This window comes from Anastrepha obliqua, chromosome 4 (assembly GCF_027943255.1).
Source record: "Anastrepha obliqua isolate idAnaObli1 chromosome 4, idAnaObli1_1.0, whole genome shotgun sequence".
Taxonomy (NCBI): Eukaryota; Metazoa; Arthropoda; class Insecta; order Diptera; family Tephritidae; genus Anastrepha; species Anastrepha obliqua.
In genome coordinates this window covers 103,145,854-103,165,500 of record NC_072895.1, presented here as the reverse complement: position 1 = coordinate 103,165,500, position 19,647 = coordinate 103,145,854, and the positions used below count along the sequence as shown (strand labels likewise).

The following is a 19,647-nucleotide window of genomic DNA, read 5'->3' as shown; positions in this document are numbered from 1 at the left end:
ACTTAGTTAACGGTACTATTAAGTAAAAACTTCTAAATTTTATGAAATAATATATGTACATACACTATTTGTATCATAGAATGAAAGCACCATGTAATATTTTTGATTCAATTAATAGGCAATGCAGTTTATTTATATTATTCTTGAAGAAATTGTTACAAATAATAATGGAAAAGTAAGTAATAACAAAGTGTTCTTTATTTTTCTGTTTATTGGTATAAATATTTCAAAAGTAGCGGAAGTGAGCGCAGTTCTTGGTTGGCTCGAGGAGTAGTATGTATTTCCAAAGGCGCGCACATTTACTGACGTATAGTTGCATCTATCTCAAGTAAAATGCTTATAGGCGCACGCATGCTCACGCTCATAAGTACGCTATCCAAAAAAATATGTATATATATTTTTTTACATACTCCATTCGGTTAAATCAAGTGGTTCATTAAAGTTCTAAAGTAGGGTAAAAAAAATTAAACTAAAAACGCCAATGTTTTTTTGTTGCTGTTTTAAAATGTTGATACTAAAATACCAATCCACCTATCCTCCACAGTGCACACATGGCATGTACGATGCACATATGCACGTATGAAAGAGCATAAATTTCTGATTCACATTCCAATGTGAAATTATTAAACGGTTAACTATGATATAATTATTTTATTATTAGATTCTACGTGAACTGTTTACATGATAGAGCATAGCCCAGATGTTTCGACGCCACATTGCACCTTTTTCGTTTTTGTCAGCTTGACATTCTTCAATGCCTCTTTCAATTCGTGTGGCAAAGGTTCCTCTTGTGGTGGCGGCGGCGATGTCGTTGTAGTTTGTTGTCGCTTCGCGACAGCCGGCACAACCGTGCTTGACGTAGATGGCGGGAAATAACGAGGCGCTGACGATGTACTGCCATAGCTGCCAATGACAGATATCGTACTTACATTGGACTCTTCATTGGCAGCTATATTTTTTGCATTGCTACTGGTCGACACCGGAGTTACGGTCGTGGTCCGTGCACTCGTAGTGCCGCCGCCGCACAAGACTGGTATGGTGGACACTACACCTATAGCTGATACATTGCTATATTGCGCTGTGTTTTCACCCCTAACAATACCGTCAGTATTTTCGCCTGTATGCGTGTCAGATGTCGTTGACTGTTTGGTAGGACTACCCATTGAATGGCTGGTGGTTGCTGTAGTTGTGCCTATCACTGAGTTATTAACGCTATTACTATTACTATTATTATTACTAGTACTACTACTATTTGCTGATATACTATTCTTAGCAATATTTATTTTAATTTTATTAACTAAGCTAGCCAATGGTATCGCAGGTGATGGACCAACAGTGGACAAATTGTGCTCGTCTTCGGTGCCGGTATTGCCGTCAATGGAGGTATTTAAATCAATCGGCGCTACAGCTGAACCTTCTGCGAACTCCGCGGCATCAATTTGCATAAGAGATTGCGAGGAAGGTGGCCGATCGGTTGTAGGCGACATGCCCGACGTTGATGAGGCAATCGTTTGAGTTTGTGTCTCTTCTGCAATGAATGGAAAAATTATTGTTAGCAATATGTGGCAAGCTTGTATGAAAAACATATTTCGCATTCATCTCTTTGTACTTACCACTACTCTGTATGGATATCTCCTCGTCGGGTACCATTAGCACGGTGCCTACATCCTCAAAACCGTCGTCTTCATCCTCATCGTCGTCCTTTGGTTCTTCCTTGATTTTAACGTTCATAAAAGACATTTGTGTTGTGTCATCGGCATCTGGTTGCTCCTTTTCCACGTACGTATCCAAGTCTGTGAATGGAATGTGGGGTTCCTGTATTTCCACATCTGATCCTGCGGCATCCGCGTCAGCATTAGTTGCATCCTCATTGTCCTCAACGTCAATATCAATGGCATCTTTATCTGCGACTGGTGGTACACTTTCGGGCACATATTCATCATCGTCGTCAATTTCGGTCACTGAGGGTTCTTCATTGGGCAACACGATAACATCATCGTCATCATCATCCATTGTAATATCCGTGGCATCCGCAGCTTTATCTTCAACTGAGAAAAATCAATAAATACACACACATTTGGGCAGTGAAGAATAACTCACCATCGCTTTGATCATCGCCTTCAATCTTAATTATCACAACCTCATCCGCATTTGTATCTTCTGCGGGCTTGGCTTCCGCCTTATCGTCTGTTTCTTCATTTTTCGCATTTAGCGCAGCCTAAAATTGTTAGGGTTACATTTTAGTCACATTCAAAAAAAGACAGTAAATCATAAAAATATATTACCTTGTAATCTTCGTAGCATAACGGATGATATATCTTGTCCTCAACCCGTATGGCGTTCCGCAAGTGCCACTCCTCAGTTTCCTCATTATAGAACTGTTCAAACTTCTCTTGACACATATCGCAAGCACGATCGACATCTTCCGTTAAAGCCGGACAACTAAGTGGCGCCGGTGAATTGAGCCACTTTTGATTTGACGTCTCGTCACAAGTTTCAATATCATTTTGCTGCGCTTCGAAGAAGTTCTTCTCTCGCTCGTCTAAATCCTCAATTTCCTCATATTGTACCCAATCGGCAAGATCATAAAACCATTTACGTGAATGTGCCTTTCGCGATAGATCTCTTTCACGCCGATTCTGGCGAAAATGCCAGTCTAAATGCTGACTATACTTGATGGTCTGCTCTGGTGGAAAACGCACACCACAACTACTACACTGCATGCCCGAAAAGAGAGTGTCCACAATCGCTGCCTGCCGCGTTTTGATGGTCTCTGATTTGGATAAGTCAATTGGCCGTATAGCAATCGGTTGTGGTGGCTCCTCTTCAAGTGTGGCAGGTGATGGCAGAACACCTGCATCCTTATTGCTTGACGCTACAACACTACCAGCACCGCCCAATATACCTGATGAGACTAATTTCTGGAATAGCTCATCGATATTGATCTCATTTAAAGCCGTAGCAGAGAATATTGGTATAGCAGTATAGCCGGTGCCGGCTGTGCCGACCACTTGTGGTTCACTCTTTTCAGTCGTTGGTTGATCGGCTTCGGGTGATTTAACCGCGGCTTCCAATTTAGGCTCAGTTGCGTCCATATCAATGTTTTCAACCTTTACTGGTTCAGTCTTATTATCTACATCTGGTTTTACACCTTCAGGAGTAGGTTCGACTACTTCTTGCTTCGGCGATGCAATGGGTGCTATAGGCACTGGAGCAGGCTTTTCCGTTTTCACATAAATCATATCTTTGATTTCGATTTGGCCCGCCTTCAAACCTTGCGGCAAAGCACCGAATCGTATGAAGTAGCTTACACCGCCAAGCACATAGCTTTTCGGCAACCCTCCATACTCCACTTTAGCTGGCTCACCATCCAGCAAGACTGTCAACAAATTATCCGCAAACTGTACAGTATGATCCATTTTGCCAAGTTTGAAGCTCTGCGGCTTGGCATCTAGGAACAATGGTATAACAATGTGTGCATCCACAATCATATTAATTTTTCCGACAACCAAATCGCGACGCAAACCACCGATGTTCACTTGTGGCGGTGGCCCTTCCGCTTTAAGAATATGTATTCGATTTTGTATGGGAATCGACACGGGTGGTCCGCCAAAGTATATCTCATACCAGTGCTCGTCAATGTACAGCTCACGCGATGGAAATCCAAAACGTAAACGATGCGGTTGACCGTTAATATTGAAATTTTTGTAATCGTCATTGAATTGCAGTGCTATTGGCGGCTCATCATCAATGATGATTGAACGCTGACCGGCCTGGAAACCAATTTCGCGTGGCTGGTCCAATTCCATGAAAACGATCGCCACCTGATCATAGATGCGTATTTCCTTTGACAGGCCATCAATGGTGATGGTACGCACTAAATCGGCTTGTGGATTGTCGATGGAATTGCAGGGTTTCGGTATATTGGGTGGCAGCGGTATATTAGGCAGAACTGGTGCCTGCGGCGGCGGCGGTACACTGCTACGTACCATTGGCCCTGGATTTACAAATGGCGGACCTGGTGCAATACCGGGCGGCATTTGCATTTGCCAAGGCATTTGTGGATGTATATTGGGCATATTCGGAGGTGATGGGCCACCACGGAAACCGCCAACCACAGGATGTTGCCTCATCATGCCACCTTTTGTCCAAGGCTTGGGCAAATTTGGGTTACCAGGTGCACCGGTACCAACAGCGCTGTCTACTTTTTCGCCCCATTTCGAATGCTTTACACGCTTTTCCCTTTGCGGCTTTGAACGCGGTGGTGCACTAGTGTCGCTGTTGTCATTGCTGCGTTCATCATAAATAGGCGATCTGTTAGAGGTGTTGCTATTGGCTATCTCCGCAGAAGAAGTGGTGGTGCTTTCACTTGGGGTAGCGGAATTTCTAATCAACTTTGGAATACGTTTTTTCAGCACAGCTTCACGTGCCGCTGCGGCGCGTTGCGCTTCGGCGGTTTCTTCATCATCGTCAATTTGCTTTAAACTCGGTACACTGCCACTAAGAGATTCCCGTTTCTTTGCCTCCTTCAATTTGCTCGTCTCATTTATGGACATTACTTTCTGCATAAGATTTTTGTATTGATCCTGATTAATGGATTTGGTTTCGAGCAGCTCTTGTGCTTGTGCAACTATCGTGCGAATTTTTTCATCATTGGCGTCTTGGGAGTCATCATTTAATTGCGCATCGGAAAGTTTGAGACGTTGAGCAAAATCTTTGCTGGATTTTTCTACGAATGGAAGATGTGAAAGCAACATTTAGTATTTATAAAGTGATAATGACGCACTGACTCTAAAGAACTCACCGGTTTTATTAAATTTGCTGTATTTTGTTGCCTTCGCCAGTTTGGCACGCACGTCATCTAGGTTCGAAGATTTTTTCGAAGGTGATGATGCTTTTGTTGTTTTTGCAGTCTTAGAAAAAATTAAATAAAAATTGATTTCAAAAAGTTAATGATTAATAAATTCAAACTTATTGGCTCAACTCATGCATTGAATGCATGGCTTCCCCCCTCTAACTCTCTCTATTTGATGCTGAACGGGCTCCGTGGATATTCAATCTACGGCTACGCAACGGCTCGAATCATATCCAGCAAAATATTTTTTTTATATATAATATAAATTAGATATGGAATTATATTAACATATCAATATAATCTTCTTTAAGACCAGTGCACAATCTGATATTGTTCCATTGTTATGCAAAAGAAGAACGACAGATGGTTTTTTTAAGGAGTTTTTTCATGGCAGAAGAAAGAAGTGAAAGAAGTATTCGATCTTAGTGAAGAGTTTAATCATGACACAAAACACAATTTTCTGCACAGCTAATATTTTCTTACCGGTAAATTTTTTTATCCGGCGATGTCTCAAAGCTAACTAGAATGAATTTTACTGAAACTTGGTACGTCCTATTGGGTAAACCAACCTAAAACCAACCATCTCTTTCCGACCCCTTCTTCATTCGTATATCTTAAAAATTTGTATCATACGCTTGAGCATTTAAATACTTATAGGTTGCAGATCTCAATAATATCGAATATATAAACACTTCCTCAGTCACTCACCTTCAAATTATTCCAACTCTCCGCGTTCTGGTCATCTGTTATAAATGGTGGCGGCGGTGGTGTCGGTGATTTACTATCACTTCGCTGCGGCTTATGTTGAAGCTGTTGATGTTGTTGAGCGACCAATATCTGTGGCGGAATACCCGTACGTAGATCCACATCTTCGTCACCGAATAATCTAAAGTGAATAGCCAAAACACGATTGAGTGAAATCATAAACCGAAAAAGGAAATAAACATTTCGAAAAAAACAAAAAAAAAAAACAAAACAAAGTACTTACGCATCAAATTTCGCTGATTTACTCTTCTTGGCCAATGGTTCTTCCGGATCCAAATTAGACGTGGAGAGACGTTTCTTTTCATCGCCACTGACCTCGTCGACCTGCATTGACTCAAACGCGCTTGGTGACAGCGGCGGTATTTTTTGCTTGGTCAGCTGCTGTTCTGGCGCCTCTATGCTGCTGTGACGCTTAACACTAACATTACCACCTACACCGCCACCGCTACCGCCACTGCCACCCTCATCTTCAGCTGCAGTTTCAGTTTTCATCAGCGATATTCCACCGACAACTCCTCTTCCTTTCGCTGCTGTTGATGTTGACGCCATTGAAATTGTTGTTGACATTTCGTCATCATTATCAAGAGCAACAGTCGTTGCTGGTGGTTGCGCTGTAGATTTGTCTAATTTATTATACAATTTCTGAATTTTAAACGACACTTTTGGTGATGTTGTTGTTGTAGTTATGGCTACTGTGGTATTTTGATCATTCTCCGCTTCAGAAGCTACTATGATTTGATCTAATTTTGGCGCAAACGCAGCAATTGGGGGGAAATGCCTTAAGTCAATGTCCGTTTGCGCAGCGATTGCCAAACATCCGTCGGTCACTATTTTAATATCTAAAATTGGTTTTTTATGCTTACGTTTTTTTGCTTATAGGATTTTGTTTTCATGCTTACTGTTTTTTTTTCTTATTTATTGGTTTTTGTTTTGCTTTTCGTTTTACAAAACATTAAAGTTTACAATCAAGTTTACAAGGAAAATGTTAAATTAATTGACAAGAATAATCGTAAACAAAAACTAGCAATTACGTCAAAAAGAAATAAAAAATATCAAAATAATGCATTTACTTAAACCAATTTTAAAAAATTAAAAATAGCGGATAAGTCTTTTAGAAATTATGATTTAAATGAAGGAACTATGGAAACTACAATCACCACCACAAATATTAAAGTGAACGAGGAAGGAAGTATAAAAACTAAACGAAGAAGAAGGTCTTAACCAGTTTTATATTATCCGAAGCTTTATTAAGCGAAACACACACACCACAATACGTATTAGGGTACTCGAATAAGTTTTCAGAATTTCAATTTAGTATAAACAAAAACATAATGCAAAGATATTATATATTTTTTTTATCTATAAATAAAAAAATATTGCAAAGAAATTATATAATTCTTTTTATCTATAAACAAAAAAATATTGTAAAGAAATTATATAATTCTTTTTATCTAACTCGAGCGTTAAAAAAATCTAATGGAAATCTAAATTCTTAGTAAATCCTTCCTTAAATTCTTTAAATCTTAATAAATTTATTTAACCCTATAAAACGGTTAATGAATTAAATTTTACCTTTAAAAAACAAAAATCAACGACAAAAAATACTTGTTTGTTTGTTTGTTAACAGTAATAATAGCCCCGCCAGTGTCGGGTATATCACCTGTCATCTTCGTCTAGCTCATCTAGGGGTAGGCCCAGGAAACATACTGTTTCGACGGGATGGGTCCAGACGGAGAGGGGTGTTAGATGAGTCGGTTTTAGGAGGCATGTGAAAAGGTGGTTAGTGTCGTGCGGGGTGCCTTCACATGCCGGAATTATTACTGTTAACAAACAAACAAAGAAATACTAACTTTCTGAAAAGTACACTTATACGCTATTAGTAGGTAAAAAAAAATATTTTATTGATACTAAAAAAATGCATCAAAAACCAAAAATAAATAAAATGGATGGGATTTCAATTTATCTTTTTCCCAGCGATTGTTGGCTACTCCCCCCCTAAACTGAAATAATTCTAACTTTTATAAACTATGAGTGCGAATTATAGACATAGAACAAAAATTATGCAAATTTCTTATTAACCGTTCATGAGTTCATGAGGCTTAAAGTACACACTAAAACCTCCTATCGAGTTTTTGCACGATCTTTTTTTCTAATATACTCAACTTAACTTATTTCATTCTGCTTCGGATACTAACAGTCACTCAAATAAGCGTTCTGTGTGTTTTGGAAATAATAAATTATTTTAAAAGCGTTGAAACTTTATTCGGATAATGGCTTTTACTTCAGAGAATTTTTTTAAAATCTTTTAATACACTCCCCCGTTAGTATTTTCGAACTTCGAGGAACGCTTATATGGTAGAAGAATTATTCTCCGATAACTTTGGAAACTTTTATTCCTTGCAACCTATCATCCAAAGAAAAAATGTTTTTCGAAATGACTCATACGAATACGGCACATCTTTCACCAGGGGTGAAGTTCGATTATCTTTGAAAAAATTACTTCTTACTATTCCCGTTGCCCATTAATTAGCTTTCCTACACTTGAGGACAGATCAATTTTTGCACGCTCATTTGTCATTAACATCAGAAGCCGCTGTTTGGACGATGCAGTGGAATAATCTCTGCTCTTTCTCCTCAGCTGCCCTGGACTCGCCGGGCTGAGATTCAGATATCTTGGCTCTCACGTTTTTTCTACACCTGCAGATATTGCAAGTCCATATATCGCACACTTCATGAATTTCATCAGTAGTGTGAAGCGGTTAAGATTTTATATTACTTGTATAGAAACATAAGTGCATTTTATATTACTTATATACGTATATATGTATATAATACACTTATATACTTATCATTTATATTTTATAATTGGCGCTTACACCCTTTTAGGGTATTTGACCGAGCTCCTCCTCCTATTTGTGGTGTGCGTCTTGATGTTTCTCACACATGGAGTGACCTATAGTTTTACGCTGCTTCGGAATGCCAGATAGTTTGTTATGACGAACTGCCGTGATCGCTATTGGAAAATATGATACGTTTTCTATCAATTCGTGTTTCGTGCCCGAAGTTTGGAACTTGTGCACTTCCGAATCACTTATTATTATCTTATCACTCACTTACTTATCACACTCTCATCACTTAGTACGATACCATGCAATGATGATAAATTATCAGGTTTGGCCAATCTGCTATGGAGGAAAACGAAATTGAGCGAGTAACTTCGGCAGCAGAATTCTGCCCGCTCATTTCACATGTATTTACACACTCGCCCCATCATTGTTCAGAAGGCAACAAAGCAATATGAGCGAAGACTGTGTTGATTTTTTCTTATATCACCAACACAATCGCAGTTTTTTCGTAAACAAATAACTGTCATAACCCAGGTGATGTCAGCCAATAATTTGATTCTTTCAAATTCGCTGAGAGGCGGTTAACGGTCTGATCCTGGACACACCTTCTGAATTTTTTTCTCCATCAGATACCTTTGTTACATGCAACAAGTCGGATATGCATATAATGACATTCCAGAAGCATTTTTTCGCGACTTTCAATTCCTTGGAAGAAACCGTAACTGAATTTTGAATATATACATATTTCTTTTGTTTCTAAAACTGGTATTAAATACATAAATTAAAAAAAGAAGCTTTCTAGAATCTAAATATTAAAAACAATATACCTACATTCGTTTTGAAAAGGTCGTAGGTTAAGGCTCTCTCAGAGCATCCCCTACTAAAGTTTGCCATATGAAAAATCTGAATCGAGTAAACCATAACAAAAAAAATTTATATATATCTCTATATGTATATATATAGATATATAAATATCGGGCACCCCTCTATACTATTGTGGTGGTGGCTACAAATTACATACAATACCTCTGAAAGTGAATAAGGACAGTCAGGAAGCATAAGTATCAGAGTACTAAATACATACTAAGTCAATTTGTGGCGAGTGGTGTTAATTTTCGGCTTACTGCATCTGATTTTGCTTGAAGCTTGATACAAGCAATGAACTTGGTTTTATCTTATTATACGAGTCTTTATTTTGTTTTTAAATATTTTCTTTTTTAATGTTGATACAGTTGCAATTGTTTGTTTAGTACTATCATTATTATTCTAAATAGTTTATGTTATCACAACTACTTTTTAGCTACTGGTTTCTCAAAATTTCTTGTTTTTCTTATCAATTATTGTACAAAATTGTTCACTCTTACAAGAAATTATTTTAATTCCAAAGAGAGATAGGACGTGTGGTGGACGTGATCCCTTTCAAAGCGTGCTCATAATAACCTCGTATTGGCAATTTAAAATACGTATATTCGATCAAAATATCGCAATCTTGGAAATAGAGCGAATAAGTTTTGGAGAAGAGTAAAATACTGAACGAATAAAAATACGAGTATTAAACGAGTAAAACAACTTTGGTTGAGCGTATTTTTTGTAAAAATGTTTATTTTATCACATTCAAAAGACTACTTAATCTATTTGTTAAATTTTCTTTGGATTCAATATTTTAGCAGTAGAAATAAAAAAAAATTAAAAAAAATAAACTAGACAGAACAGGGAAAACGACCACAGGCAAAGGGCACACCTAAGCAAAACAATTTGAGTTAACACAGTGAAAAAGGCTTGTAAAAAACCTCGGCGACTAAGAAGTCAAGAAACAATATAATTTCAACAGGATAAATAGTTTCGAATAGGATAATTGCCAAATGTTGCAGACGAAATGCATTATTCAAAACTAAGCGAATTAGCTTGCTCCCACAAACATTGCATTGCAACTCTATAGTAAATATTTGTACAATACTACCCAAAGTCCACACGCGCTCTCTCTTCTCTCTTTCTTTCGCATATTAACAATACGTATTTCTCGTAAAAGCTGAAAAATAATGAGAAAGTGGAAGCGTTTCTTACTTTTGTTTTCTACTTTCAGAGCGCTGTTTTTGTTGTTACACAGGTCCTCCTCGTGTTCCGAATCGGTTGTGTGATTTTTGGGCTGCTTCTTAGGCGAAAATGTTGGCATTGCACGCCTATCATCGCGATCCGACAAACTGCTTCCGCTAGTGCCGATAGTTGCACTCTTGCCAACACTTGACTCAATTGGCGAGCGACTACGGGAACGATGCTTTAGTGTCGGTGATGAATGGGTAGTGTGTGTTTTGCGTTTCATATCTTTTTTACGTGAAGACGATGATTCACTGCCAGACAGCGATGTAGTCGATGTCTTACGCTTGAAAGTAGTTGAAAGTGGTGCGATCTCAAAGGCGTCTTTATCACATTTGCTAGTTGTCGACTTTTTACTGCTCCTGCTGCTGGAAGATGCAGCTGCAGAACTAGATGTAGAGCTTTTCTGTCGCTCCGAGGAACTCGAACCGCCGGATGAAGTTGAACTTTTTGATTCGCTACGTTTACGATCTTTATCCTTCTCCTTGTCGCGTGACGAGCTGCCTTTCCGCTGACGCTCACTCGTTGAAGAATGTCTGCCCACCGAGCTCACACTGCCACTGGCATTACTGGAACCATCACTACGGCTACTTTTACTGCTGCTACCATTGCGGTATGCCGTCGATAAAGACGACTTACTATCCGACTTATGCGAATCATCGCCATCGCGCGAAGAAGATTTTGATGTTCCACGCATTGACGGCGTGATTTCCTGTATTTGCTGTTGGCGCGCCAAACGCGGATCTCGATGTCTTATGGTGTTTAACAATGCGGGATTAACAGGATGTACTTTCGGTTTGTTGCCACTGTTGGCAGGTGGAAAATTCTACATTCAAATAAAATAACGTATTAATAGAATAGGTATACTGCAAGATTGTTGCGCGCAAATTTGCATACCTGTGGCGGCATAGATATCATACCGACTGGCATGTGTTGTTGTGGTTGTTGCGGTCTAGGGTGATGAAAGTTTGGATGAAACATTGCTGCTGGCGGCACTCCGCCGCCACCTACAATCACCGGATGTTGTGCACGGGGATGCATGTGGTGTTGTGGCATCATATTGGGCGCCATTATGCCAGGTGGCATTATTTGCGTGGGTACTACAGGCACACGCATGCTAGACATTGTGTTTGCTTCTGGTGGCAAGATACCATTTGCCACCTTTGACAACTGTTTGTCTTGTTCTTCCAAACTCTTTTTTGTCGCCTCTAATTCCAACTCGAGTTTACGCTTTTTCAATTCCAACAATTCACGAGTTTTAGCTTGCAAGATTTCCTCAACATCGCCGGCTTGTACATTGCCCACCTGAAATAATTTTATTCATATAAATATATACCTATGCACTCGTACCAACGCCATTGCGAAAAATATTATATGATGAAAGCATCATATATGTACACTTGAGCTCGCTTAATAAAGTTACTTTATGATACATTTTTAAAGAACATTTGTATAACAAATATAGTTCATTTCAAAACAAAAACCTTGTAAATTATAGTTCCTGACTTTTTGGAAAAAAATTCTAAACATAGTATGCAAAAAAAATTGTGAAAAACTTGATTTTTGAGCGACTTCAGACTTACATTTTTCTGGACCAAGATTTGCATGAGCTACAAAGTCGCATACATAAAAAGTTTCTTAAGATTCTGATGAAAAAGTTGAGTTTTCATGATAATTTTTGGAATTTGTTAAGTTTTTATGAATTTCGCAAAAAGTTCGGAACTTTGATTAATAAGATTTTTGTTATACAATGAACTATATTTTTATGGAAGAGTGAAGAATAATATTTGGCTTGAAAAATATTTCGAATACTGTAAAAAGATAAAGTAACTTAATTATGTGAGCATAAGTGTATGCACATTTGTATTTTTATGCATTTGGGTAGTCCGCAAAAATGTTAAATATTAAATTAATTAAAAAATGTTAAAAAAAATCTTATTCGATTTTTGATATATATTTTGCCACCCTTTATTTTTAAATTAAAAACATAAATCTTCCAAAATTAGGTGGTTTTAATAACAGCTACCTACAACTTCTCTCTATTACTAATAAAAAAACCAAGCTATATATCAGGAAAATTTAATTTGAGTTTCGATATTTATAAGCAGCTATAATCATACAAATTGAACAGTCCGTATGATGCTTTCAATGCAAATCGAGCCCAAAACAGTTATACTCACAGATTTCAAGAAATTCGGATTCACGTGGATAGACGGTTGCGCTTGCTTTGCTGTAATTGGCCAATTATTGTCTATGCGCTTCACCTTAACGTCCAATGCGTAGAGTTTTTGAGACGGAAAGACTTCATTCCAAGTGAGCCTTAATGCATACATTCGTTCACGAATTTTTTCGTTTACCTTAGCAATTAAACAATTTTTTAAGAATTATCAAATCGTAAAACAGTTGAGTTCAAAAACAGCCATTGACAACTAAAAGTTAATAACTTATTTCCAATTGTTCCCATTTAGTTAAAAACAGCTGTGATTTACTCAAATGCGTTCGTTCGTCGTGAATGCTTACCTTTTCGAAGACATCGCAAAATATGTTCACAATACATTGACTGAAGAGATGAATATATGTGCTTTTTACATTTTTCACGATAGAATCTATTAAATATAGCAAAGGCAACTTTATATCTGGCGGTACCTGTAGAATTGGAACAATGGGAATAAACGAAAGAATAAATTTAAAACAAACTGCAATAAATTGACGCCTAATTGATTCAGAGACCAGACCGGCCGACCGACATACCTGAAACAGCAGTACGGTCAAAGCTTAAAAAACGGGCAGCGAAATTACAACGGAAATTTTTGAAAAATTGTTTACAATGCCAACTTCTAATTCCCATTTGAATGTGATCATTTTCATTATAGAAATATTGGTTAAACATATTTTACTTTTCTCTATTAGAGTGACTATTGATAAATATGAAATATTTGTACCATTTCAACCCAATTGTTCATTTAAAATTGAAAAACTAGTTAGATAGAAAACACTTGTTTAAAAAAAACCTATTTGACACCGTATAAATTTAGAGTACACCAATTAAGATTTTTCCTGCACAGTCAGTTTAATTTGTCTGGCTATAGTATTGGTAAAAAAATAGTATTAGCGTGACGAAATAAAAGACAATCAAAAACAACTGCTCTTTGAAAAACAAGTTTATTAAATTTTGTTATTATTATTTTAATTTTTTTTAAGGAAGATATTGTGCATTATCCCTTTTTTTCTTTCAGCCACATCCGGTGGGGAAGACGAATCGTTGGAGCTGGAAATAATTTTTTAAAACTTTCCCGGAAACAATTCCAAGGTATAAGCATGCAATATTGAAAGATTTATTACAAACTACCTTAAGTAAATTTGCACATGTCCGACATATTGTATCATTTCACACTCTTTTAAATAAAAAAAAACACTATATACCTCAAATTTGTTTATTAATTTAGTACGATCTACTATAACAGATTAACATCTACAGCTTCAGAGCGATGTATATTTGATTGTATAAAATATCTACTTAACATGTAGCAATGCCTTATGTTGAGTTAGCCTTGAGATCCAGTTGAGATGTGTTTGCTTACAACATTCTCTCAGCGTCCATAAAATGCCATGAAATTCTCAATTGATTTAAAGTCTGTATGCCAACGCTAAAATTACGTAGTCATATGCTTTTAGTAAGTCAACAATAGAACAACTATGAGCGCACACAATGAACCTGTTTCTAGAACCATTCACCTATGTAACTCTCAGACTTCGCATCTAAATTTTTCCACGCATAAACGAAATTATATGTTAAGTTTTTTTATAAGATATAATTAATGTAAATTTACTTTCTTTTTGTTATATTTAGCTGTAAGAATTGGTATTTCTGTAGCCCAATAAAAATAATTGTTAGATATTTAACAAACCAAGAGAAATGATGATTATTTATTATATTTACGATAAGTTTGTTTAAAATTGTAGCTGTGTCTATGTATATTATGTATTTTGTATATGTATGTATATTTGAAATAAATTATTTAACTGAAATAAATAAAAATTATTCTCATATTTTTAACCGATTTCTACAGAAATAGTCGGAAAAACCTCATTTTCCTAATAGGATTATTTAAGATTTTAAGACGAATTTTTGTTTTTAAAATTAAAAAAAAAAGTTCGGAGGTCATTACTGCTTCACCTTTGCTTGATTAAATCTGTTAAACCTTTAAGTGCTGTCGTCTTGATCATCTAATGTATTGACAGACAGCTCCGTGAATCCGGATTACCGAGACAGTTAATCTGATTAAAATTGTAGTGTGACAGACGGTTGTTACGCGGATTAGTGAACATCTCATTAGTTTTTTCATAGTTTTGTAAGTAAAAGTTAGATAGCAGACAATAAATACGGGAATTAGTTGCCCTAATACCAAAAAAAAAAAAATATTTATTGGAAAAAATCTTTCTCAAACTCACCCGTAAAATCAAAACAATTAATGTAATTTCGAACTTCTCGGTGCAAACTAGCATTGAATCTAATTTTTCTTGTTCTTCTTTTTAAAAGTTTGGGTTTTTTAATTACTGCTTTTCCGCTTAAATTATGGGAATACAGTCTAATGGTCGGCCCGGATTAATTGCTCTTCATCTCTGAGATAGTTTCGAATTAAATCGTTCATCCCTATTAATGCCACGATCTGTCTATGCTATAACATAAGGCGAATGACACTTATGCTTAAAAGACAGTTGCTCTAAGGGCAATTGAAAATACGTGTATTAGCTGTCAAAAAGGAAAACAGAGTTTACGTAACCTATGCGTTCAGGCAGTTAAAAGGAAAATTTACTTTAAAGCCAAATTACTTGCTCTCACATCAATTTTTTCGTTTACTGTTTTCGAAAATGTACCATCTTCGAACATTGACAAATACAATGAGAGAATTGTGAATGTGTTATTTAAAATGTGTGAATGTATTGCTGTTGCATTTGCAAAACTGTCCCTTGTAAACACCAATTGAGCAACCTCTGCGTTGATTTTTCTTATATCAGTTTTGCGATAAACAAACCGCTGTCACATCCCCTGTTATGTCAGCAAATGAGCTGATTTCTTTAAAATCGTTAAGAGCCGGTTAACGGTCATTTGTTGGCTACCGTGATACGTATCAATAACTTGATCTGATTACGCGTCATCGACATTTATTGTTTAGGAAAATTTGACATTGTTTATGCGGCGCAAGTAATGATTAGGAAGTCAGTCATAGGAAAAAAAATGTTTGAATAGTACCTGACTTGCTACAAAGTTCACGGGTTGGTGACCTGTTGAATAACACTTACAGTATCTAGAGATCGGCTCAGCTTTTAGTTGTCATAGTTATCTATGTTAGCTATGAAGGCTAGGTTCAGGTAGCACGAGGAGACACCAAGTCATAGTCCTTAGTGCAATGTTCTATCAAGTCTGGAGCTTTCTCCACTGCAAGGAAGGCAATCGCAGTAAATGTAATGTTGCAAACATGCGAGAAAATTCAGAGGGCTAGCCGTTTATTTTGGAATACATCGAACAATTAACAGCACATGAGAGCACGGTTTAGGGAATTAAACTAATACGATAGTGGCGGCGCACATAGTTTAACACGTTCACGCCGGCGCGTACCACCGGTGGCTCGCACAAGTCTGCTTCATGGGGCGGCTCGTACCACCGGAGGCTCGCACAAGATTGCTTCATGAGGCGGCGTGTACCAGCGGTGGCCCGCACAAGATTGCTTCATGGGACGGCGTGTACCACCAATGGTACTTTATAAGACGGTACCTATGAGATGAGAAGCCATAAACGACTAGCCTTATGAAAAAATTTCGTTTTATATAACCTGCAATCGCTTCCGATAGAGCGAAAAGATGTAAACGTTGCCGTCTGTGGGCGAAGAACATGAATAACAGCGCCGGCGGGATGCGTCGCGTAGGCATTTCCTGATTTCTCTAACTTCAATTTTACCGAACCACTAACAAATGGGACTATTGCCTTTACAACAATTATTCAACTGATTTCATTAACTTACCTGTTGTAAAAACATATAACTCCTAAACTTTCCTATATCTAATATGATTAATTTATGCCTAGGTTTTTTGCATTATTAGCACCATTTGATTATAAACGAATTTTACAATTTTTTCTTCAAAAAATTATCGTAAAAATAACCCATGGCTGTACGTTTGACTTTAAGAATAAATAAATAAACATTTTATGCGAGCTTAAAAATTTTGTGTAGATGCATCAATAATTTCGTTTAAAGCCGAGTCTTTGATAAAAAAAAAACCTTCTTCCTAACGCAAGATATCTATGTATAAAGTGCCCGGTATACAATGCATAACATCTGATATCCATTTATAAGAAGTGCAGACGTTTTAAACACGCAAATAAATATCCTACGCCCACTTTGAGACATGGCATTTTTTTTTTTTTTTTGTAACTTATTTTAAATTCAGAAAAAATGTGTTAACCTTAGCGATGTGTTGTTCAACCACTTTAACTATAACTGGTGCACATGCGATGTTTTCCTCTGCTAGCATAGTTAGCATATTTATCAATGGTTTACTATTACAAGTGAGATCGGACAGGCTGGAAAGGTATTCCTCTGCTACACGCGCTTCATTTTCATCTTGCGTTTTTACAGAAACATCCATTTTACGTGAATGCCTAAAAAATTAAGGATATCTGTTATTCATCTTAAATTTCACATAACTCTTTAAATCATGCAATTTATCGCGCCAATACATCTGAGCATACACACATTACACAAGTAAACCGGTTTTTGAAATACGTTTTTGTTAATGTTTTTTTCCACTTTCAAATATTGTTACAGAAAAATAAAATTAATTGGATCATATTTTAAGCAATATGTAAACAATTGTAGTCTTAGCAACAATGCCTTTGAATGGAATAACACATTTGTGCATATAATAATAAACAAAACAAAAGATTGTTAATACCAGATAAATAATACAGAATATAAAGTTACTACTAATTGTCACATGTTACAACATTTATTGCTATAATTTCTCCAACTTTAATGTAACATAAATATATGAACTTATGTATACATACGTATGCATACGATACGCACACAACTGTTTCAAAAATTTACGCCACGATACGTGGTTTGCGATCGCGGCTACGGGGCCTCGCAAATATGTATACATATACACATATTTTATGTGTATTTCACGATTTACTCAATTTTCAAGACGAAACTATAACAATTCCACTTTTTGTCTTTCTTTTAAACATTTTCACTGTATTTAAATCAACAATTCCAGGAATATTCAATCAATTATCCTATGGAAGCAGTATTTTCAATAATTTGCACGAAAAAAAAATGTGTATGTGAATGTACACAGAAATATGTGCGTCACGTTTTACATAGTTAGAGAAAAGCTAAATATATCAAAACTTACCTCCAATTAAAATTAAACTCACTTAATTATGCAATTAACACTTTTTTCTGGTTATAAATTAAGAGTTATATATATTTTAAACCACTTATTTTCACGTAACACTGCAACTACGACGTTCCCTAACTTCACGATTTCTATGAAAAAATGACATTGCCAAAATGGCGACCGATTGTCGCTGAGTATGCTCACAATATGCTGAATGTAGTGCTGCCACAGTCTTACAATTTTTTTCATCCTGCAATCATTTAATCATAATTTACTCATTTCTTTAATTCTTTTAAATAATTTTCTATAATATTTACAAAGCTTACTAGTACCCTTCTTTGTTTCACACCGTTTTTTGCATTTTGTTGTGTTATTATTGGCTCCTCCTATCAATTCCTCGACATATTTGGCAGCCAATAGTTTTGACTTTGCACTTTGTTAAGAAGAAGCGAGTTGTGAAGAAATTTTGACATTTGTGTAAAAGTTGTCAAAATAAAATGTATATTGTATAAATAAGTGTTCATCTATAAAATTAATTCGTTCTTCGTCTAAAAAAATAGTTAACTGATATTGGGAAGAAATGTCACTGGAAAGCGAAGATTCTGTAACAAATACTCGCGCGGAACAACAGACTGAAAATGATTTCTACGGAAAGGCACAGAAATACTGGTCCGAAGTTCCTGCCACAGTGAACGGCATGCTTGGTGGCTTAGGATATTTGAATAGGATAGATATCCAAGGTTCTAATATGTTCTTACGTGACTTAAAAGATTTGGGTCGAAATACCGCTCTAGACTGTGGTGCCGGTATTGGACGTATAACAAAAAATTTATTAATGCCACGGTTTAATACAACAGACATTGTTGAACAGGATGCCAGCTTCACAGAAAAAGCACGTGAATATTGTGGTGAAAGTGATGCGCGGCTCGGTCGTCTAGGCCAGATATACACGATGGGTCTACAAGAGTTTACACCCGCTGCCGGTAAATATGACGTGATATGGTGTCAATGGGTATTGGGACACCTTACCGAAATTGACTTGCTAAACTTCTTCCGTCGTATGCGTAGTGGATTATCAAATAATGGCTATTTGATAGTTAAAGAAAACGTCAGCTCTTCCAACAAGGTCGAAGAAGATAAGCAGGACTCTTCGGTAACACGCCCCCTAAAAGCTTACGAGACCGTAATAAGAAAAGGTGGATTTCGGATTGTTAAAACTTGGCGCCAGCCGAGCTTCCCCAAAGGTTTATATCCAGTTTACATGATAGCTTGTCGCCCTACGGAATGACATATACGAGTCTATTAAAAAAAAAAGAGGCACAAAATTGGATTAATGGAATCGTCGAAATTAAAATGATATCACCGAAGGCCCTAGTAGCCAGTGTAATAATTTAGTTAGGGTTATATTGTATATATCCCCTATAAATAATAATAAATTGTTAAAAAAAAAATTAAAAAAATGAAGTAGTTTTAATTACTTTAGAATTTAAATTATTTATAGTCACCTAAAACCTTACGAAAAGGTCTCTTATAAAATTTTAGTAATTTAAATAAGTTGGAAATTGTTTAAAATAAATGCATATACAAGTTCAAAAATGGAATTATAATTTTTTCAATATTTTTACGAAGGTGTCAAAGATGGTCTGAATTAATTCATTTGAAATACATATGGTGGTGAACACC

General features: G+C 36.5%; 2 protein-coding genes across 3 annotated transcripts; one reads left to right on the top strand and one right to left on the bottom strand.

Moving 5' to 3' along the window:
- Positions 1-636: 636 nt before the first annotated feature.
- Positions 637-18,134, bottom strand: LOC129243479 (uncharacterized). 2 transcript variants are annotated; one of them, XM_054880523.1, is made up of 13 exons: positions 17,980-18,134; positions 17,026-17,221; positions 13,081-13,206; positions 12,741-12,917; positions 11,458-11,865; positions 10,531-11,386; positions 5,844-6,243; positions 5,564-5,741; positions 4,805-4,913; positions 2,286-4,729; positions 2,101-2,218; positions 1,614-2,048; positions 637-1,528 (listed from the first exon to the last, which is right to left on the bottom strand). In XM_054880523.1, exons 2-13 carry the CDS (start codon positions 17,206-17,208, stop codon positions 678-680), a joined length of 6,285 nt encoding a protein of 2,094 aa, XP_054736498.1. In that variant the 5' UTR covers positions 17,209-17,221; positions 17,980-18,134; the 3' UTR covers positions 637-677. The 2 variants fall into 2 exon arrangements, with proteins under 2 accessions (XP_054736498.1, XP_054736499.1); XM_054880524.1 differs by having other exon boundaries at positions 5,844-6,231.
- Positions 18,135-18,434: 300 nt separating this feature from the next.
- LOC129244612 (alpha N-terminal protein methyltransferase 1) lies at positions 18,435-19,504 on the top strand. Its single transcript, XM_054882337.1, has one exon. It carries the CDS (start codon positions 18,545-18,547, stop codon positions 19,250-19,252), a length of 708 nt encoding a protein of 235 aa, XP_054738312.1. The 5' UTR covers positions 18,435-18,544; the 3' UTR covers positions 19,253-19,504.
- The last annotated feature ends 143 nt before the right edge of the window (positions 19,505-19,647 follow it).

Excerpts from the sequence above, each read along its gene's own strand:
- LOC129243479 (XM_054880523.1), bottom strand. The coding sequence starts at position 17,208 with ATGGATGTTTCTGTAAAAACGCAAGATGAAAATGAAGCGCGTGTAGCA. Across the intron at positions 11,866-12,740 it reads ATCCGAATTTCTTGAAATCT|GTGGGCAATGTACAAGCCGG; the intron begins GTGAGTATAACT and ends AAATTATTTCAG. Across the intron at positions 1,529-1,613 it reads GATATCCATACAGAGTAGTG|AAGAGACACAAACTCAAACG; the intron begins GTAAGTACAAAG and ends CATTCATTGCAG.
- LOC129244612 (XM_054882337.1), top strand. The coding sequence starts at position 18,545 with ATGTCACTGGAAAGCGAAGATTCTGTAACAAATACTCGCGCGGAACAA.